Genomic DNA, 23,051 nt, shown 5'->3' on the forward strand with positions numbered 1-23,051 from the left:
TAACTTGGGGTCACTGTGGAAGGTTCACATTTTTTTTCTCTGCATCTTTCACTGTTTTTCATTTTTCTAAGTAAAGTAGCAGATCTCATTATCATACGTTGCAATCTAATTTAAAAAAAAAACTTTGTTTTCTATTTTAAACCAAATTAGGATAAATACAAAAAGTTTCAGCAGTAACAGGTGAGACAAATCCATACCTCCAGTTTGGTTGAAACGTTGCCTTAAACTCCAAATGTAATGTTTGAAAACCTCATTGGTGTGCAAAGATTGATCAGCGTACCACTGCAGGTGCTGAGGATCCTCCTTCATGAGCTTTTTAATCCATTCTGTTTTGGGTTCTGCTCTTCTTGTGCTGCTATCATAGTAACCTCCCTGAACTCCATCAACAAGGGCAACAGCCACAAACTCAGGGATGCTCTGGACTCCAGTTGTTTGAGTGAAGAAATACTGCAAGGAGTGCTTCACTGTAACAATGATGAGACTTTGAATTAGATGGCTTTGCTGTTATATAGACGACTTTCTTTAACTACTCTCAGCATTATATTTAAGGATTCATATGTTTTGTAATTAACCCTTTAAGTAATTTGTATTTTTTTAAATCCTTTTCAAAACAAAAGTTTAACTGATATCACAGATAATATGCTAATGTTGTTTTGTCTCCAATGAAACCTGAATGCACTTTTTTGGCTTCCAATCAAGAGAAAGTATATATTTAGGAATTGTTTTTGCTCTATCTTGATCAATTAGAACTAATGAGAAATAAACAACAGAAAGACAGAGAAAAAAAACTGTTTTCTCAGCAACATCTCAAACTACTCAGTTACTGTATTGTTGGTGGAGCCTAAAGTAACTCTCCCTGGGTTTATAATGGTGGGAGTAAGGGCAACAAAGCAGTTCTTCTAATTGTTCACCATGCAACCAATAAGACAGGATTTTTATGTATAAGTGTAAACAGCTTAGTGTTTAGTCTTTAACCCTCGTGTTACCCTAGGGAAAAATGGGACCCAAATTTTTTTAAATTGATATATTATTAATTACAAAGAAAGTAAAAACCATGTATTTAAAGTCTGGCGGTCCCAGTTTCCTGCTGAAAACGTCTTGTATAATATTCAGAGGATATGACAGCATTTTTTTTAATCAACATATGAATGTGAAATAGTGATCTTAAACATGTTTGCACAACCAAAGTTCCCAGTGTAGCGACTGCCAGAGTTGCTACCGAGGACCAACCGGGCATTACAATGAAAACTATTGGCGACTGTCAAACCCTTGAGAAAATATGAAGAATGTAGGACGTAATCTTACCTGATGATGAAAAGTGGCAGAAGAAAAGCAACAATAATAACCTTCCCATCGTAACTTTATTTGGATTATACATATAGGACCAAAGCAGTGGGCTATTGTTCTAATTTAGCCCAGGGTTTCATTTACGTGACAGAGGTAGCGTTGATTTATGATATCAAAGTGCATGTGAAACATCACATCCTATCCTGGAGACTGCGGTCAAGAGCCGCCCACAACTCCGCTTACAAAACACTTGTGCTTTATTAAAAATGAAAACTTTATGTTAAAGTATCGAAAGTAAGTTTTTTAATCAACTTTAATACTTTGCATGTACTTTACTTGATTTTGACTTATCTAAAATAATAATAGCCCAGTAGATGCAAGACTTAAAAAAATGCTGTCTTAAACCTGATAAAGGTCTATTATTTATCAATGATTTTATCATTTTATTGTATTCAAAACAGAAGAACATAAAATATATTAAATGCTTAAAGTGACACATTTTTGTATTTCATGAAGAATATCAGCCAGTTTTAAATGCAATTACAGCTACATCAAATCACAAAGCAGGAACTCCAGCAACACTTGAAGGGAGATTAACTACTTTAATAATTGACCATAGCCTTTCGGCTTGTGGCCTTCATCAGGGTCATAGTAAAACATTGTAAAAAAAAATTGCTTAAATACAAGACAGGAAACAGAACAAAATTCAAATTAACCAATCAAAACTTCATAGATAGGTCAGCTGACATATAATAGGTAGGTATTGGTTAATTGGCTAAGTCACGCGCAAGCAAATACCAGACTGATGAGGAGGGGGGGAACATGTCTGAAAATAACACATGCATGGGGGTTATTTTCAGACATAAGTTGTATTAAAGTTGTTCATTTCCCTTCAAGCATTGCTGGAGTTCCTGCTTTGTGAATCCTTTCATCCTCTCCATGCACCTTGGAAGCAGGTGAAGTTGTGCCAGAAAATATTTGCAGCTACATCAAATCATACAGCTCATTGAGAAATTCACTTAAGCAACACATCATTATTTTTTAATTATTTTATTATTTATTTATTTTATACCTTGCAATCATTGATCTTATTGAGTCTGATTAAAATATGACATCAATTATTAGATGAAGGTTTGCACATATGTACTCTGAGTGACCCAGAAGAAGAACGGACTGAGAATTTAATGTGAACTATCAGGGATTAATTTTAAGGATTTGGGAAATGCAACAATAACACAACATTGACAAGTAAATTGTCACCAACTACTGGAAGAATCTGATGATTTTCTTTTTTCTTTCTCTTTTTTCATTGAGGATACAGACTGTGGACAGTCAAAGGACAGTACATACCACAAGAAAACAGAGAAGTGAAAACTCTTAACAGAAACCCAGGGACAATCGTTGTTATACTCTTGTCTTGTTACCAGACAGCTCTACAAGTTATAGGTCACATGACACCATAAAAACAAGCTTTAGTTTTCTGTGATGTTTTTAAGGAGTATAAACAACGGCACTCAAAAAAATATGCGTGTGACTTGCATGTTAAATGCCGGCATTTGCTCTACACTGATCCACATAACCATTTCCCCTCTTTTCCCAAAATGTATGTCACAGGTAAGGAATTGATAAGTTCCTGTTTTTTAACAGCTATGGAAGCCTGCAGCTCTTTACTCATGCAGATATTAGGAGGTGGAAGACATGATCATTTCCTTTAAAATCTTCAGTCTACTGTAATACAGTCACTTCACTGTAGCTCTGAGACTTAGATTTATTTCAGAGTGTGGGTCTTTGGACCTATGTTAAATTTCCCAGTATGGATTAAAACACAAATTAAAAAAAAATAAACTAAATATAGTGTTTCCCCATTTGAATTTCCCCCATCACAACTTTCTTACGTTTGAAATAAACAAACGCCATACCTGCAATGCAAGGACTAAATCCAAAAGTACGGTGGCCCTGAGAGGCCAAACGGACTGCAACTTCAGAAAACACTTGCAAAAAGAAAAATGCTGCAAAAAGAAAAATGCTGCAAAAAGAAAAACACTTGCAAAAAGAAAAATGCTGCAAAAAGAAAAATGCTGCAAAAAGAAAAATGCTGCAAAAGAACACCCAACACAACGGAAATGTTTCTGGGGAGACAATAACCGGAAGGACCAGTTGCACAAACCAAAACATGTATGTATGGCTGTGTCCCAATTCAGGGGCTGTGTCCCAATTCAGGGTCTGCAGCTTAAGGGTATTCTTTATGTTTGGTTGGAACCAAGAACTGCTGTGGCAGAAGCCCAGAAACTGTAGAAACAAACTCTTATATCAGTGATATATTTTGCATGTTTTCTCTTTTTTGCTAATCTGAACAGTGTCAAGCTGTTTTTACTTGCAGCTTCAAGCAGTTTATTATCCGATCCTTGCTGATATTTCCATCTGATAGTAAAATATTATTATGTCCTATAGCAGTTGTAATTTATACGATTCCTCATATAAAACTTTACCTTCTGAGCTAAAACAAAAATATTTTCTACATGATATCAGTAATGTTCAAACATCAAGTTATTTAATCAGTTTGTATACATGAGACAGAACACAGTAAGGACGTTATAGTAGGGTCAAAACAACAGTTTTCCTTGTTTGAATTAGGACGTAGCCAAAGGTGGTGAAAGATCAGGGTCATGTGACCTCACAAATCAAATGCAGGAAATCCCGGGTTAGTTATTTTCACAGAAGAATAAAATAATAAACTAAGAACATTTCATTTCCAAATGAGAGTCTGTTGCCGTCATCCTTCAGATGTTTTGGTGTCATTTGGAAAATACCACATGCTTTGTAGACTGCCAACGTCTCAGTGAAATCACACACTTCAGGTCTAAAAAACTGTCTTTATCAGATGCTTAACTATCAATGAAGGTGAAACATTTGGTGTTTAGCAGACTTGTGAAAACACTGCAATGATACAGTGATTACATACTGAAGCAGAATAAAATCAAAAATGCGTGAAACACGTACACACAGCAGCTAGATACAAATATATGACCATGCACTAATTTACAGCAAGTATAGCAGTCTGTTCACAGTGAACATTACCTGTGTGTTATTTATTTAATGGTGTTTTTAACACATTTCTTTGAACTATGAAATAAAAAACAGCAGCTGGAGGAAAGTCCTACAGACAGTGAAGTGAAGAACTCTTTGCAGGACAGTCAGCTTTGTGGATTTAGTCTCTCAGACTGCTCAGAGCCATCGTCAGGAGCTGGAAGATAAAAAATAAATAAATACACAGTTTACAAATATTTTATCCTTTTGTCAGGAGATTTATTCTAAAACACTTCTTCAGTTGAGATTCAGAGAGGAGAAACACACACTGCAGTTAGTTACTTGCAAGCAAGGGCAGCCACAGAACTCGCACAGAAGTGCGGGCTCTGAGACTCGCGCCGTGCCACTGCCCTGTTCTTTATTTATACATCAGTGGGTGTTTGTTCTTTACATTGGAATGTGGATGTTTAGGTGTGTGTATGTGAACCCATAAAATGACTTCCTAAACCTGCTGGCCTGGAAGTCCAGCAGTTCATCTAAACAAAATGCACTTAGAGTAAAACAGATATAGATACGTTTATCCTATCATAAAACAATAAAAGAAGGTACGACCTCTCCCATGCTCCTAGGATGTGGGTGTGAAAACCAGAACACTCTGGAACCACACAAGCTTCCTAGGATGAGACATTCTTTCAGGATACTATCAACTACATACTTCTAAACACAAATGATTACATGCAGCATTCTACCATAAGTAAACCTATATAATTAAAAGATAATACTGACATTATATTTGACATTCTATTAACACCTTTTGAAGGAGATGATTTGTAGTGATTGTTGTTTGCCAGCTTCCCAGCTATCAAAGTGAGCGATCAGAGGCATTCAAGTGATCAGAATATGTATCATGAAAATGATGTAGAACATTTAGCTGAAACAAACCAAAATAAAACATATCCGTTGTCATTTGTTTATTTTTTGTTAATTGCACAGATATCTTGTGTCCATTTCCTTTTTGATTTTCTTGACTATTTTCTTCTCACATCATCTTTGTCAGGGACTGCAATCATCTCACTGTGGCTCTGAGCCTTATACAATTACTTTTATTTTATTTTTGAAATTCTTGTGTTAGTATCCAAACTGATCTGGGAGAAAGATGTCTGAGATGAATTCAAAAACTAAACTCAATATTTCCCACATTCAGATTTCTCACCTTTCTTCATTTTGTAAGTTACAAATGCCACAGCTGTGATGATGGTGACAGCTAGAACAATCACTGCAGCACTGATGAAGGTCACAGTGTCAGTGGGCTTCTCTGCTGAACAACACATGGCAGCATTTTATAATATTTAACAGAAAACTGTGCCGATACCAAGGAATGAGTGAGGAACGACCTGATATGAGTGAAACAATAAATGACACAAAACCATTACTACTTAGTCAATACAGATTACTCAGACATTAGTTGCTCTTCTTGTGCACGCTGAAGTTGTCATGGTCCTGAGTCTGATGCCGTTTGTGTTTGTTAATATTATCCTATGTTCTTGTTTTTTCTGGTCATGTATTATGTTGCTAGTTAGATTTTGGTTCTGTACTCCCTCTGTTCTTGTTCAGTCAGTTATCTGAGTCTCTTTGTGTGTGTATTGAGTTTCCTGTTTTCTGTATTCAGTTTTATGCGCTCCTCCGTCTCATCTGTGTAATCAGTATCAGCCGTGTCTCCTAGCTGTTTCCTCTTGGTCCTGTTCATCTCCTGTATTTAGTGCCTGCATCTTCCCTTGCTCATCATCGTGTCATTCCTCATTCTTCACTGTGTGTTCCGTGTCGGTCAAGTTGGGCTAAATCATGTTTTAACCCAAACTTAAACTACACTTATATAAACTCATGTTTATCTATCAGCAGTACCAGCAAGCATGAGATGAAGAAAAGACATGTTTAGTTAATAACTGCATAATATCAAGCTGCAGTTTTATAAACTCTCCAGTCTTACCCCAGTTGGTCTTGATCAGTGTTTTTTCCAGTTTGGTGATAATGTGCTCGTTCACACCAGAGAGCTGAAACACACAGTCGTACCTCTGCCAGTCTTCAGGCATGACTGATGAAACATTCAGATCAACACTCATCTGGAAGGTCCCATCATTGTTGAGGAGGATCTCTCCAGGATCTACACCTTCATGGAGCTCTTCTCCATCTTTCCTCCAGAACATCTCAGCTCTGTCAGGATAGAGACCTGTAGCGTGGCAGCTGACTGGAGAGGAGGGAGTCTTCTGGAGGAGAGACACTGAAGGAAGGACTGGAAAGAGATTGGCAGTTGTTACATTCTTAATTTTATTTTATTTTACTCTAACTTTAAAGCAAGAAACCCACATGAAATTTATATTCTATTACATGTCATCAGATTATGTAATTCTACCTGCTGTCTGCAGAAACCTCTTCCCATATCGCAAATACTCCTTTAAAAAGTCAGGGCACTGATAAACTAAAAAGTTTTTATTTGATTCAAATTGATGTTCATGAGCATCAAATCTCATTTTGGTGAGGACAGCGTGTGGTTTAGGAGCGATCCATGTCAGTGTCTTTAGGTCATACACTAGAAAATCTTCTCTATCATAACCATACTGATCATATCCATTAATCTCTCCAGTCTCATCATCCCATTCACAGCCCTTCATCCTTTGCAAAATATGAACACCTGAAAAGACAGACAGTAACTGTAACTGTGATAAACCAATAAGATGTCAGCACAGCTTATACCTGAAAATGCACCTCTGCCACAAATAAACAATTCAAATGCAAAAATAAAGTTTTTTTAAATTAAAATTAAAAAATGATTTAAAGCAGACCATTCCAGCAATAAAAAGTTCAACAAATCCGTACCTTCAGTTTGGTTCAAACGTTGCCTCAAAGTCTCAATGGTAGCCTTAAAGAAGTGATGACTGTCATGAGATTGTAAACTATACCACTCCAGGTGCTGCGGATGATCCTCAAAGAATTTAATCCAGTCTTTCTTTGGTGTTGCTTCTCTTACACTGTTGGAGTCACCTATCTGAACGTCATCAACAATTGCAACAGCTACAAACTCTGGGATGCTCTGAGCTCCTGGGCTTTCAGTGAAGAAATATTTCAAGGAGTGTTTTACTGTAAAATTAGGAAGACTTTGAATTAGGAGGGATCCCTTTTATATGCTTTTTTGTATCATTTAAGAAGGCTAAATATGAACTAGAATCTGTTTCAGATTTAGCATTGTCTTTAAAGGTATAAGGGTGAAAAGACACCGAGAACCTACTGAATGATGAAATAATCTTAGTGTTGTGTAGAATTTAATTTTTGCTAATAACTCTTCTGTAACTCTTTATTCCTGCTGCTCCAAACATACATTACCTGCACATACAGAAAATCATTCCACATTCTAAAATCCAAATCTAAAGCAAAAGTACATTCACTGACAGTATTAATATGTCTCCTACAGAGACTGACTGTGACATTTCAGTGGTGCACACATCTTCCTTTCACCACCAGAATAGAACAGAATGCCTTTATTGCCATTGCACTAACATACAGCTTCTGTCATAATAAAACTCCAGTCAGTGGTGCAGAAGACAGTGTAAGATAAAAAGACCAAGTTTCATGCAATTAAATTTCCTATAAACGAGGAGAAATATTTTTTGAAATATGATCTTACCTGGAGATGCAACGTGGCAGCAGAGGAGTAATATGAGCACACTATTCATCTTTTTTCCATTTTCACATTCACTAACACAGGAAACACAACAGACAAAAAACAACTGGGAGTGGTAACGTGACTTATCCAAAGTCCATGCTCTGTTAGGCTGGGCCAAAGTTATCTGAGTAAAAAAAAATTAAACATTAAACAGACTGCATGCCTCCTACAGTCTCCTACAGAAATAATTTAATTTCTATGTCTTAACGCATTTAGCGACGTTAACACTGTGTTAACCAGTTAATGCTGACAGCACTACTTTTTTTTAATTTCAGTTATTGTTAATGACTCTCCCATTTTTTTCTAGAATTAATTGTGGAAGTGCAAACAGTGTGCTGATAGTGTGTTGACAAATTACCAATTACTAAAACATTACAGATGAAAGCATGGCCATTAAGGTCAAAGGCACTCATATCCATGCACAATGCCCTTGTTCATTTAAAACATGGAAACACATTTGAGTCAATGTCATATTGATTCTTCAAGTAGATCAGATGAACCAGTTAGCTTCACATGCTCCCTGTGTCCTGGAAGCTAAGTTTAATTTTCAATATTTTTATTTGTGAGGCTCTGCGTTAAATGTATTGATAGATTTATAGGCAAAAATACTATTTTGAAATGTTATGTTTTATCTTAACTTTCATTGTTATCACAATAAATACCAGAAAATATTGTGATAGGGTTTTAAGTCCATGTTGCCCAGTTCTAATCTTCTTTTAATTGTTAATGTTTTTACAGTTAGAATTATAAATTATATTGTCAAACAGTCTAGAATTAATTAAAGCAAAATTGAAAAGCTTCTATTTTTGATTTCATATATTTTTAGATCTGACCCAGAGGAGTTGGTGCTTGTGCTTTACCAATGATGAACCTCACTGCACGTCACTTATGTGGGATATCAAACATTGCTTCATCATTCATCTGTTAATTTTTTTTACTTTATTGTTTAAAGAGTTTGAATAGAACCAAAAGTGGAAACTGATATTGAGTTCTTATCTCCACCAGAATACCAGTGTTGATGTTCGACAGGAATGCAGTCTAAAAGCTGCCTGTGTCGACTTAAATTTGAACCCAGATGAGCTGTTGAAGGAATTCTTGGAAGTATTTCTTTTTTTCATTTTAAGGACGTGGATCTGCCTGCACCATGTCCCTTCCAAGTTTTAAATGCACTTTAGAACAGCACACAGCAACACCACATATGAGCGGGCGGAGGGAGGTCTTCACACACCTGTTTTCTGTTCACAATTGGGGGTTGGGGGCCAAAAGGAGGAGTTGGCCATCTGGTCGGGGTCTGGAATGCTGGGCCTCCCTGCTGATGCAGGACTAGAGGCGGCCTGCTTGTCTTCATCCCAGAGCAAAAGGCAACATCTCTTGGGTATGGGGGTGGATTGCTCCTTTGAGGGTGAGGGCACCTGGACCTGGGTGTATAGAGTATGTTTGGGGACTGTGAAAGGGTGTACAGTGTTCATTTCTGTTTGTCTCCATGTTGGGTGTGTGCTGAGTATTTGTATATGTGTGCATGAAGGCAGGAATGCATGTTTGTGTGTGTGCCTGTTTGTTTATGCCTCCTGTGTGAAGCTCCTGCTGTGCACTGAACTCCTGACTATGGTCTGGGAGAGAGTGCTGTCACTTTTTGTTTGTAAAATACAGTATATAATGACCAATTTTTTGTGCAAGTTACTTTGAAGTATTAACTAAAAAAGGTTACTAGTTACTTCTTCAAAAAAGTAACTGACTTTTCCAAATAACAAAATTATATGCAGCTATTTATCTAAAATGCAGCCAAGGTGGGATGATTTAATATAAACATTTCAACCATTTACAGACCAATCAGGTGTTCCACATAAAATAAGATGCCACACAAATTATTTGTGTCACTCCAAGAGATAATTTCAGTCCACTATAAGATAAGGGGGGACATTACAAGCCTGATACCTGCAGGCCTGAACGGTGTGACAGCTGTGACATTCAGCAGTAGCAGTAGTGTTCTGATATATTAAAGAAAACCTATCGACTACACTATACAACACACTAACCACACACTCCAAACACGCTAAATGTCAAAACTCTCTCTCTCTCTTGCCACATCACTTCGAAACATTCCCTATTTTTAGGCTATTTTTCCTCAGCAAATCAGCAGCGTTTGACCTAAATATATGGGTCATGTGATTTGAACATGCAGGTCAAATGCTTAACACAGTGACTCCATTATATAAAACACTTCAGTGTAAGTGTGCCTAGTATATATGAGCATCTATGATTACACACAATTTATGTGAGTACTTTGTAAAGCACTTTGTGACACGTCTGTGAAAGGTGCCATATAAATAAATTTACTTACATACATACCTGTCCAGCTGTCTAGTGATTAATTACATGGAGACAGGACGTCACAGCAGAAGCATACTCCATAATGTGTGTACATTTTATATGTGTATTACATGTATTTTTCATCTATTGTGTGTACCACCATCTAGACGTCATAGGCAAAGAAAGACCACGCCATGGCACAACCGTTTTTTAAAACAAGCCTCAGTGTTTCAGGACGTTTCATTTGGCCATCACTAGTTGGAGGGCAGGCAGGTGAGGCTCAAAGAGAATTTCAGAGTGAGGTAATAATCCAAGAACAGCTGTAGCCAACAGCAATTGTTGAGAGTCCAGTAGAGCTGGCACAGGAAAACAAGGTAAGTAACACACTAGGAAACAGTAACATGGATCATGGAAGCTAGTTAATAAGTTGGAGTAGTTGACAAAGTGATGGTGAAGGAGAGTCAACGTGGAGCTTAAATCTATCAGCCCGATAGCTTTGAATCAGATCCAGGTGCGTGGAGCTGGGGAGGGGGCAGCCCTGCCAAGAGGCGGATACCAGAGAAGCTCAGGAACCTGATGGAAATTTCTAGACACTCACACGAATCATGACACTGTGAGTCTCTCTCTCTTTCAAGGAAACACAAACACAGAGCAGCTCAGAGTGAACTTTTCTTTAAAAGAAAGAAAGAAAGAAAGAAAAAGAAACTTTATTAATACAAAAGTCCTAATAGCATAGCAACTTTTTGTAGCACAAAGAAATGATGTAAAGTGTTGGAGAATACATAAAACATAATACTGAGTGTTAAAGGAAAAAAAAAACAATGTTCTAGATTTACATACATCATACTTTACTATATATAATGTAAGAACTGAAATAATACAAATAGAAATAAATAAACAGATAAAAGAAACACATCAACAAGAGGAGCTCATAGAGAATTTGTAGAGCTGATCTTGGAAAAGCAACATGTGTTTGGCACAATAATGCATTCAGATCATAATCCTGAAAACAAAAGCTGCCATACAGGACAGGATAATAATATTTTTTTTTTAACTTAAAATAGTTTTATTGTAAATCTGGGACAAAGTAATATAATCTTTTGGGTTGATGATTTATTTTTTCCAAATTTAGCCAAAATCACTGGAAGTAGAATTAACTTATGGAAGTCCACACAGATGTTTGTATCACTCTTGAGACATCTTTTCATAGGTAATCAGCCACACAGGGGGGTTTGTGGATTTAGTGTCTCAGACTATTCAGAGACATTGGCAGGAGCTGTAAGAACAAAAAGATGAAGCTGATATTTTCTATAATGTATAGTGAATGTTGATTTCTGTTAGTAAACACACTCCAACTCTCTAGATAAACATGAAACAAAGTGTCAGGCAAGCTAGAAGATAAATAGGGAAGTCACATTTTTAAGAAGCTATAACTAAAACAGAATCACATGGTACAGAGATTTTGGTGGAAAATGAGGGAAAGTACCGGCAGTTTGTAAAAGAAATGCTACTGCAACAATCACGAGTTGTTGATTTTTTTTTAAACTTACAAACCCCAAAATCATTACCAGACACATGACTAAGGTCATATGACACCATAAAAACTATGTTTTTTTTAAAGTTTTTTAGGGAGTAGTGATGAATGCTCGCATTAATATGTTCTACGTTGTTCCACATGAGCAAAATCTTTTCCCAAAATGTAGTTCACAGCTAGAGAGTTCAAAAGTTTGTGTTATGAAAACAGCTACAAAGATTGGCAGCGCTGCACTTCTATTACATCTATTACACAGATGCTTCTCACATCATCAGTTTACTGTCATATAATAATCTCTCTGTGGCTCTTATTTCACACTGTGGGTGTTTGGAATTCATGTTAAATGTGTCAGTATTGATTCAATCAAACATTAAAATCAACATTTCTCCAACAGATCTCTCACCTTTCTTTCTTTTGTAAGTGACAAACACCACAGCTGCCCCAACTGCAGCAGTTGCAATGAGGACGATAGCTAGAACAACCACTGTAGCTCTGATGTCAGCGGGCTTCTCTGTTGAACAAAACATGGAAACACTTTATTATACAGAGGACAGATGAATGAGAGTACTAAAGAACAAGTGAGGAATGACTCAGTAAGGACCTGATAGTTGATGAATCTGACATATTTGATTGAAATAAGATGCAACACAAAACCACTAATACTCAGTTAATACTCCAGTGTTAGATATTCGTCTTGAGATCACTGAAGATAAAAATACTCCATATAGTATTTTATTACTCTTAGCTTACTTCAGTTATCTACCATTAGTGTTCAATTTTAAGTCATCTTACGGATTTATTAGTAATTATTTCTTTATGAGTTTCTGAGAGAATTTATATGTCAGGGGCTGGGTCTGTGACCTAGCATTTTGAGTTCATTTTGGATTTTTGGATTTCTCACATCATATTGAATATATCCTTAGTTCTTGTGTAGCCATTATTAGAGTTTAGTTGAGTTTCATTCTACTTTTGTTTCTTCTATAATTTCTGAGTCATTAGTGTTTCAGTGTTGTTTTATTTTGAAAGTCTGGTGTTTCCATGTTTAATGTGCTTAGTTTTACTCTTCCCCTGTGGTGTCATTATGTTCATTCGTGTCAGCTGTTTCCTCACATGTTTCCACTTCCTACTGTGTGTATTTAGTCTGTGTGTTTTATTCATTCTTTATCAGGTTGTCTGTGTTATCTACCACCACGTCTCATCAGGCTTCCAGGATTTTTATGATTTTGTTCAGGGCGTGTTCATGTTTTTAGTTCATGTTTCTTGGTCTAATAGTTTCTGTCATGCTCCTCTTCAAAATCATGCTCATAGCTGTTATAGGTGTTCCTATTTTTTCCAGTTTAGGTTTTAGTTTACCAACTGTTCTCATTGTTTTGTTTTTGGGTTTTTTTTGTTCATATAAACAGCTGTAATAAAGGGTTAGGGGTTGTTTAAAACACAGTTCCGTCTCCTTCCATGTCTGCACTTGGGACACTATTCTCTCAACACAAGGTGAGCTCCTGCTGGCTGTGACAGTTTGATTGATTAGTGAATGTAAATATGGCGAAGGTCAACTTATCCACCATCGTCTCAAGTACCTTAATACTTTATTGTAAAACAGTTACACCGTATGAAAGGAATCGCAACAATCCCTCGATCATATACAAGATCCTGTATGTGAAAAACAGCTTTAAACATAGCTTTAAGAAACCTCCAGCAGAGAACATTAGATTAGAACAAGAGATGTTGAAGATGGAACTGCCAGCCAGGAAGAAAAGAGGAGAAAAGAGGAAGAAGACAGAGAAGATTCACTAGTGTATGAAGAAGGACATGCAGAGGATTGCTGTGAGAGAGAAATCACTTTTTAAAAAAAATAAATAACTACTCTGTAAAAATTACTCATAACTGTTGCAGGATCCAATCTTACCCCTGTTGGTCCTGATCGCTGCTTTGTCCAGTTTGGTCATCATGTACTCGTTCACACCAGAGAGCTGAAACACACAGTCGTACCTCTGCCAGTCTTCAGGTGTGACTGATGAAACATTCAGATCAACACTCAACTGGAAGGTATCATCATTGTTGGGGAGGATCTCTCCAGGATCCACACCTTCATGAAGCTCCTCTCCATCTTTCCTCCAGAACATCTCAGCTCTGTCAGGATAGAAACCTGTAGCGTGGCAGCTGACTGGAGAGGAGGGAGTCTTCTGAAGGAGAGACACTGAAGGAAAACCTGGAAAAAGAAAAGTGTTGCCTTCTCTTTGAATTGTCATATAAATTAAATTTTTTTTCTACATCAGATTCTGTAATTCTACCTGGTGTCTGCAAAAAATCCTTCCCATACTGCACATACTTCTTCAAAAACTCAGGGCATTCATGGACATAAAAGTTTTTGTTGTATTGTAGTCGTTCTTTTTCACCATCCCATCTCAGTTTGGTGATGACAGCCTGTGGTTTTAGGGCAATCCATATAAGTCGCTGCGGGTCGAATGTTAGAAAGTCGTCTCCATCATAACCATATTGATTGAACCCATTAACCTCTCCAGTCTCATCATCCCATTCACAGCCATCCAACTTTTGCAAAATATGAATACCTGAAAAAAGTACACAATAACTACAAGAAAGCCGTGAGATGTCAGCATTACAGACAAAAAAATAGAGGGTCATACAGTTACTGGCACAAAAAAAAACACTCACTGTGGCAGGTTCACATTTTTTCCCTGCTTTTTTCACTGTTCTTCTTTTATTTTCTTCTTTTCTCTCCACTTGTCCATAAAGTAGCACATCATATGATCATTCTTTACATTTTATATCTACTATATCTAACCTAATTTTAAAAACTAGAAAATAGAAAACTAGTTTTCTATTTTAAACCAAACCACCATAAAAAAAAATTCTGCAGCAACAGATAAAACATATCCATACCTCTAGTTTGGTTGAAACGTTTCCTCAAATCCTCAATGTAATGTTTGAATAAGTGTTTGAGATCCAAAGATTGTGTAGTGTACCACTCCAGGTGCTGAGGATCATCCTTCATGAGTTTTTTCATCCATTCTGTTTTGGGTTCTGGTCTTCCTGTGTTGCTTTCATAGTAACCTCCCTGGACTTCATCAACAAGTCCAACCACCACAAACTCCGGGATGCTCTGGACTCCAGATGTTTGAGTGAAGAAAAACTTCAAGGAGTGTTTCACTGTAACAATGATGAGACTTTGAATTAGATGACATTGCTATTATATTGTTTAATTTTTTACAAGACTGTCCGCATTATATTCAAGGATTTATTTGTTTTGTCATTAACCCTTTAACCCTCTACTGCATGACTTTTTAATTTTGGGGAAACAATTTTTTTCCCTATTTTGGGGGAGCTTTAGGATCCCTAATAATATATGAATCATAAAATTTGACACCCCCCCCCCAAAAAAAAAAAAAAAAACAGATATTGGTTTGTTGCTTCAAGGCAACACTGTGCGACAAGAATAGTTGTCACGGCTGGGAAGCAGTCGTGTGGAGTATTGAAAAAAGGATCCAAAACGCAGGTACTGGCTGGGGTGCGAGTGAGTGTTTATTTACAGATAAGGTGACAAAAACAGGAAGAGCAGAGCGGGGAGTAAACAAACCTAAACTGGGAAAACTAAAGAACAAAACTTAAACCGAAACACTCACGGGAGGAGGAGCAAAATGCACAAAGAGAGATGGCAGAGAGACACAGAATGAATACCAGGTAACATAGAATAATGCAGACTGACATGGAATTAAACAGACAACACAGGAAAACACAGGGCTTAAATACACAGGGGAGTAATCAGGGAATGGGCAACAGGAGGGAGACACAGCTGGGAGAAATTAGGCTAACGAGACAGGGGAGAGGTAAAACTGAAAACACTGACATGAGAGATGAACTTTCAGAATAAAACAGGAAACAAACAGACAGAGAACCAGACAGGACACTGAACTTGACAGGCAGACTCATGAACAGAAACAGTGACACCAAGGACATACAGAGGGAACACAGGCAGGCATGAAACAAAAACACTAACACATAGCACACCTAAACAAAAGACAAAACAGAATAAACAAGAACATAGAATAATATAAAGAAACACAAAACACAGAGTCCTCAGACTCAGGACCATGACAGTAGTAAAATGCCAAGTTATTCTATAATAAGCTGTATTAGTACAACAAGGATGAACAAATAAATACACAACAAATAAACAATGTAAACATTTCACAGAACAATAAAACACCAAAATATCCAACACTGGACTCTAACCCCATGCACACACACGCACACACACACACACACACACACACACACACACACACACACACACACACACAGACACCCACTCACACACACACAAACACTGTGTTTCCATCACTTTTGGGGACATTACATTAACTTACATTCATTTTCTGGAGACTTATCCTGACTCTACCCATCACAAGTCCCTGCCTGAACCTTACCCTAACCCTGACTCAAGCCTTCACCCTAAAATTGAATGATTTACCTTGCAATTTGTCCCCATAAAGTAGGCGAGACCTCACAATGTGAGTGTGTAAACAAATTCGTGTCCCTACAACAATAAGTAATACACGACCACACACACCCACACAGCAAAATTGGTATGGCCTGGATCAGGCCCACACAATGTGCTTACACATGGTCCACATACCGCAAAGAATGATGGCCTTTGGTGGCCCAGACCTGGTTTGCCAGAGGTGGCCCACACATGGGCCAGCACAAGGCCAGTTTCAGACACACTGTATGGACTGATTTTTATATAGCGCTTTTCTACTCTCCCAGATTACTCAAAGTGCTTTAAACAACATGCCACATTCACCCACTTTCGCTTAACTGAGTGCCTCCTAACTACATTCATACACATTCACACTCTTGACATGCAGACTGGAGGAGCCAGGGATCAAACCACTAACCTTCCGATCAGTTTGTAACCTGCTCTACCACCTGAGATATGACATGCCATTGCATAAACAGTGGCGTCATTGCCAGACCTGGCACACATCTGGTTGACATACACTGCCAAAACATCAGTCAGTCAGAAGTGCCAGCTTGATGCAATATCTGGGCCAGACCTGTTTTCTGTAGGCCTGGGCCACATAAACCAAGCCACAATCAAGCCAGATATGGCATGCAATTGCATAGACAGTGTCATCTATGCCAGGCCTGTCCCATGTCTGGATGACATATGTCTTATCATGCCAGAAGTCAGCCAGCAGTGCCAGCTTGATATCAGATCCTGGCCAGACCTGCTTGCTATGTGGGCACTAACATACACACAGACACAGTTACTTTACCAATGGACCCCTGAGCTCCTAAGTGTCCCGCAAACCTCATTCAGGGATCCACTCCTCTACTTCACTGTCACTTCCTGAAAGCTCACTGTCCTCACTTTCTGAGGACAGGAAGTGCACATTCCCTTGGTTTCCTTCCATAAAAGGTATTTACATCCATGTCTTGTAGTTATGAGTAGATTGTAAAATTAACAGTTTTACTGTATAAATAAATTTTAAAAAGTAGAACAAACAATCAAATATGCTTCTTAACATATTAATGTGCATACAAGTATTTTTAATATACATTTATTTCACTATAAACATGTAAAATAGTGATCTTTATCTTGCCTCCTAATGGAGATGGTCTGTCATGTAGTGCAGCTTGCAGAAAGGGGTCCTCCCCCAGAAAATAAAAGTCACACCACCTTCAACTCATTATTTTATAGGAAAGAGGTGTGTCTGGTAGCATTATTTGAAAAAAAATAAGTGGTTTATTTATTTATTTTTTTAAGTTCCAGTGTAAGGCATGAAAATGTGGTTTGTTGCCTCAGGGCAATGCTATGCTGTAGAGGGTTTTAAGTAACATCCATGTCCAGACAATACGCTAACATTGTTTGGTGTACTTCAATCTAACTGGAATGCACTTGTTAGGCTTTCAAGTTTCAAGAAAATTTATATTTAAGAATTGTTTATGCTAACTAATTAGACATAAACATTCTCAACAAAAAGACTAACAAGAAAAATGCTTTCTAAGCAACATCTCAAACTGCTTAGTTACTGTATTGTTGGTGGAGACTGTGGTAACGCTCCCTGGGTTTATGATGCTGGAATTAAGGACAGCAAAGTGAGTCTTCACCAAGCCACCAATGAGAGAGGATTTTTATGTATATAAGCGTAAATAGCTTAAAGTGTTTCAATCGTTTAAACAATTAAATATTGTGCCATTAGAGAGTAATTTATGATTCAACTCAAACAGGCTGGCGAAGGCAAGTGTTTATCCTGATTTTAACTTATTTAAGCAAAAGTTATTTATTAAGTAACCAGGTTAGTATGATTTGCCCACAACCAGTAACCTTCAAACTTCAGGGTACATTCCCTAAAGGTTACTTTTTTAGAAGGTTCCTAGAACGTACTGACCTTAAGAGAACCTTCTGGGAATATTACCTGGAGGACCTCTAAACATTTCTTTCTGGAAGGCTGGCTAGACAATTTAGTTATTTGTGGTGTGAGTTAATGTCATATTTAGCATGTTAACATTAATAAAAATTAATTTCAAATAATGTTCTTTCAGTGTGATGATGCTGTCCGTACATAGAACTTCAACAGATGTCATATATATATATATATGCCAACAGACTCCCATGCACTCAGTGATTAGACTGACACACACACACATGCACACCGTCTTACACATTACTACCAAATACTTGTCTGCAGTATATCACACTCATACACACACACACACATGCACACAAACACACACACATGCAGAAACCCCTTCAGACGCCAAGTTACTTTTGCACAATACTCAGCATTTTGCACATGCTGAGTATTCCACTGCACTGTGTTGTGTCTGTATCATCCTGTTCTGTCTAGTGTTGCAGTGTCTTGTCTTGTTTATTTTCTTGCATTTTTTTTTTTTTGCACATTGCACTTTTACGTAGTCCTGTGTTTGTGAATTACATGTCATGTGTAGCACCAGCGTCTCAGAGGAACGTTGTCTCATTTCACTCTGTACTGTACCACTGTACATAGTTGAAATGACAATAAAAGCCCCTTGACCTGCTGTCAGACCAAGATACATGCACACACACACATTCCAGTCACTGTGTCCAAAGACACACTCAAGCAGAAAACATAAAAAATTAAAAACTGTGTCTTTAAAGTCTGCAGAACAAATCACGTTTTTCATCCTTTTTATGCTTTCCTATTAGTTTACAGGTTGTTGCGTTTGAGTTCTTTATCTGCTTATTACAGAAACGTCGTTTGTACTTAGCGTTTGAAAGAATCTACAAAACAGTTAGCTTAAGAGAAAGTTATGCAGTTATCTATAAAATGACTATGACTCCTATATACCCTGTCATAAGGTATATCATGGAATCTTGACAAGAATCCTTTTATTATTAAAAGAAAAAATAATTAGAGAGTTCAAATTTAAACCTTCTTTATCTGATCTGATCTATATTTTTCGTCGTCGTTCTTTTTTATTTTTTGAAAAGTTGATTTATGGTCCGTGATTTATGAAAGCAAATGTATAATATACAACTGGTCACGGTCTGTCTCCTCTCAATAAATTCTTATTTTCATTCAGCTGTAAAAGTGAAACTGAAGTGAAAATACAGCGCGAGTGCGTCCAAAGAAATTATGAAGAATGTGGACGTGATCTTACCTGATGAGGAAAATGCACAGAAGAAAAGCAACAATAAGAACCTTTCCATTTTCCAATTTGTATTATACCTATTGAACCAAAGCAGTGAGCTATTGTTCTAATTCAGCCCAGGGTTTCATTCACGGGAAAGATGTGGCTTTGACGTATCGCCTCGAAGAGCACGTGAATACAAGAAGAGCACACCACATCCCGTCCTCGAGACAAAATTATGACGCGCGCCAGGGAAGTAACTTGTGTGTTTCTCCTACAGTGCCTGATGCGCGGTCAAGAACCCCCGTTTAAATTTTCTGTGCTGCAAGTCCATTTAGAAAACACATTTTTAACGCTTTATTAAAAAATGAAAGTTTAATGTTAGAGTAAATGAATGATCTAAAATAATAACACAATTACAACCCCCAGAAAAAAATTCTGTCTTAGACATAAATTAAAACAGAATGCAATGATTTTCACATCTCATATAACCATATTTTATTCACAAGAGAAGAACAGAAAACATATTGAATGCTTAAGTGACACATTTTACTATTTCATGATCTTTCCCCACACATGTCATAATCCCCAGAAAATATTTTCTGGAGAAAATAACTCAACCTCTCCAGGTTGTCTTTCACCTGCTCCGATTTAGCTGTAAGCAATTAGCAGATTAAAGTCATACAGTGTTTGAGGAGTTAATGACGGAGAATATGGAGCAAGGACGTCGATTTGGCACGGACGGAAGGGACATGTCCCCACCAATATCCAGCAATTATTGAATTGTCCCCACCAATAATTTGATCTCTTCGAGTAAAGAAAAACAAACCAGATAGAAAGAAAAAAACGATCTGTCTTGTCTCTTTCACCCAGCGGTGAACAAATAGTTAATTTACGTTCTCTACTGGAGTCCTACCTCATGTGACAAATATGGCCAATGTGATTGGCTGTGCCTTTCAGGGAGCTCTGTTTAGTTTTAGCAGCGGCATGCCTGCACTGCGAGGAGGAGAGGAGGATTGCAGCAAAAAGGAAGAACCTGGATATAAGAAAGTATTTTTCAAAGAAACCTGTAAGTCACTTAAAGTCAAGTTCACTCATAAAATGTGTCCGTCATAATAACGTTACAGGCTATACTAGGTTTTGGCCCACATCAGTCTAAAATTGTATTTAACCATGAATAACTTTTTTGAAAACTAAATGCACATCAGACAGCACTGTTACTTATCTCAGTCTCCCAGAGTAGCATTTCTAATTTTGATTGAAACTGTCAGAGAAAACTGCAGCCTCGAGCAAGCCAGGATATTAGTTTACAGAGGCTGTTAAAATTATATGTCTAACGTTAAAATGTTGGTGACACAATAATTTCATCCTAATGGTACTGACTTATTCATAGGGTTAATTTTTGAAACAAAATATGACAAGGTAGTCATGATTTTGCAAATATTATAATACCTTGTAGTGCAGTTTGCACAAATTGTTTTAAAAATGCACTCACCCTGCAAACATTACTGATGAGTCAAGATCTGCACAAATTGACAGAAACACTGAAGCAGCTACACATTTTATTCTCATTGTCATGTATGTCCTATTTGTCAGGTGACAGAAGAACCAACACAAAGCTCAGAGAGTAATGGTGATACATGATCACAGGTGAAATTGGATGATGACTTGGTGGTTCATCACTGTATTTGAAGCACGTGTGTGACTGCATGTATTTGGAATGTCTCACTGTTACTTATCAGGTGACAGAGGCAGCTCTGCCATGTTGTACTTGGACAGAGGTGAAGAGGCGAGGTCACAGGTGACTGACTGATGATCTGGTGCTATAGATTAACTAGTATTTATTATCATGACAATTGTTAGGCTGCTGATGTAAATTGATTCATAAGTGTATATTTGACAAAGAATCTGAATTGAAATGTCGCACTTTTTGTATGGCACGGATCAATGTGTTATTTTATCAGCTGGCAGTATGTCCTAGTGCAGTCAGAGGGGAAGAGTCAGGGCCAAAGGTGAGGCACATCAAGCACATAATAATAATTTTGTGGTAATCTTAGATGAGTACTTTTATGGACAAAAACCACCAGGTCATTCAGTGTTCCCTTAGTGCTAATGTATATGACATGTTGGTGTACTATAACTGAAGTAATGTTGTTAAGTCCTTAAAGTCATATTCTTTTATTGTCTTGACTGTATATGAAGCTGTTTTTATTTTTGTATGATACCTGGTTTATATGGAATATGGCTGAAGTAAACTAAAGTCTAAAATACTTTGCCATTTGTTTAATAGTAATTTAACATTATATAATTCATATATAAAACTATGAATTGTAATTTTAAACGGTTTAAAAGCATGAAAGGCAAGTATAGTTCTCCTTTTTTATCAAGAAGCAAAGACCAAAAGGAAAAAGAAAAAAGAAACAGGGCAGGGTTCGGTGGTTGAATCAACCGTCCCCACCAATGCCAAAACCAAATCTATGCCCTTGATATGGAGAATGTCATATGACACAAATAACTCATGAAAAGTGTGACTCAAACAGAGAAGTGAAACCCAGGGTGACGAGCACGAGTACACATAAACAAGTGAAACTGTTAATTCTGTCCACAGAGTCCTTTTCACTTGGACGAGAAAACCATAGAGTAGATGTGTTTGAATGCTCACTGGTTGTATTTATCTGTCATGGTCCTGGGCCATGTTGGCCCAGTATTCTTAGTTTTCGTGTGTTTTGTATTTTGCTCTTTGTTTATGCCGTGCCCCTCTGTGTATCTGTGAACCCTTGTCTCCCCTCTTTGTATTGTATTCCATGTTTCCCCAGCCCGCTATGCCTGTGCTCTCCCCGTGCTCTCCTGTCTCTCTCTCTCCTCCAGTCTGCACCTCTGTACTTCCTGTTTTACTTTGACAGTCTCCCGTCAGTGTCGTGTTTCTCCTGCCGTGTCTCGTTATGATTATCTGTGTCAGCTGTGTTCCCCGTGTGCTCCCACTTCCCTCGTTAACCCTCTGTGTATTTATGTGCATGTCTCCCTCAGTTCAGTGTCATGTCGTCAATGTCTCCTCCCCGAACCTGTGTGCCTTTCTGTGTTTCCTTGGTCCTCAGTTTAGTTTACCCAGTTTAGTTTGTAAGGCCTGCAATAAAGCAGCGATTTTGAGTTCAGCTTCTGTCTCTGTGAGTTTTGCGTTTAGGTCCTCATCTGCCTTCACACAGCTTGTTCATGACATTATCTAAATTCTGTGTGGAAAAAGAAACTCACAGAGTAAAACAGAAACACCAGCATGGCTGCTGAATGTTCTTGGGAGGAGGCATTTTCAGTCTTTTAGCTACATTGTCTCTTTAAATTTAAAGTTAACGACTCAGTCAGGGTGAAATATTTCATACATGTTACTGTTTAGAATGACATTTTGAAAAGGTATTTCTTGCCACTAATGAAATAGTAGCCCAGTAGTAGAAGTAGCTCAGTAGCCCTCTAACAGAAACTCTTGCAATAACATACTTTTCTGATACAGTTCACTGCCCGTCTTTAAAGTGTTCTAGTTAATTTCTTCTC

At 37.5% G+C, this 23,051-nt stretch overlaps 3 protein-coding genes across 5 annotated transcripts in view; all 3 read right to left on the reverse strand.

Moving 5' to 3' along the window:
* LOC100699073 (major histocompatibility complex class I-related gene protein) overlaps positions 1-1,439 on the reverse strand; it is a 32,976-nt gene extending 31,537 nt beyond the window's left edge. The window contains exons 1-2 of the mRNA XM_025902451.1: positions 1,306-1,439; positions 198-464 (exon numbers count right to left, since the gene is read on the reverse strand). Coding sequence (XP_025758236.1) covers positions 198-464; positions 1,306-1,378 — 340 coding nt within the window. The 5' untranslated portion in view covers positions 1,379-1,439. The remainder of the gene's footprint in view (positions 1-197; positions 465-1,305) is intronic.
* A 2,377-nt stretch (positions 1,440-3,816) lies between these two features.
* Positions 3,817-8,110, reverse strand: LOC100699341 (major histocompatibility complex class I-related gene protein). 3 transcript variants are annotated; one of them, XM_019350708.2, is made up of 6 exons: positions 7,994-8,110; positions 7,189-7,449; positions 6,725-7,003; positions 6,302-6,604; positions 5,528-5,629; positions 3,817-4,531 (listed from the first exon to the last, which is right to left on the reverse strand). In XM_019350708.2, exons 1-6 carry the CDS (start codon positions 8,040-8,042, stop codon positions 4,482-4,484), a joined length of 1,044 nt encoding a protein of 347 aa, XP_019206253.1. In that variant the 5' UTR covers positions 8,043-8,110; the 3' UTR covers positions 3,817-4,481. The 3 variants fall into 3 exon arrangements, with proteins under 3 accessions (XP_019206253.1, XP_013121415.1, XP_025758232.1); XM_013265961.3 differs by having other exon boundaries at positions 5,528-5,632; XM_025902447.1 differs by lacking the exon at positions 6,725-7,003 and having other exon boundaries at positions 5,528-5,632; positions 7,994-8,108.
* A 3,447-nt stretch (positions 8,111-11,557) lies between these two features.
* On the reverse strand, positions 11,558-15,063 carry LOC100699614 (major histocompatibility complex class I-related gene protein-like). The gene is made up of 5 exons (XM_025902452.1): positions 14,775-15,063; positions 14,165-14,443; positions 13,780-14,082; positions 12,280-12,387; positions 11,558-11,618 (listed from the first exon to the last, which is right to left on the reverse strand). The coding sequence occupies exons 1-5, from the start codon at positions 14,896-14,898 to the stop codon at positions 11,596-11,598; spliced, it is 837 nt and encodes a 278-aa protein (XP_025758237.1). The 5' UTR covers positions 14,899-15,063; the 3' UTR covers positions 11,558-11,595.
* Positions 15,064-23,051: the final 7,988 nt, after the last annotated feature.

This window comes from Oreochromis niloticus, linkage group LG22 (genome assembly GCF_001858045.2).
Source record: "Oreochromis niloticus isolate F11D_XX linkage group LG22, O_niloticus_UMD_NMBU, whole genome shotgun sequence".
In the NCBI taxonomy this organism is placed as follows: Eukaryota; Metazoa; Chordata; class Actinopteri; order Cichliformes; family Cichlidae; genus Oreochromis; species Oreochromis niloticus.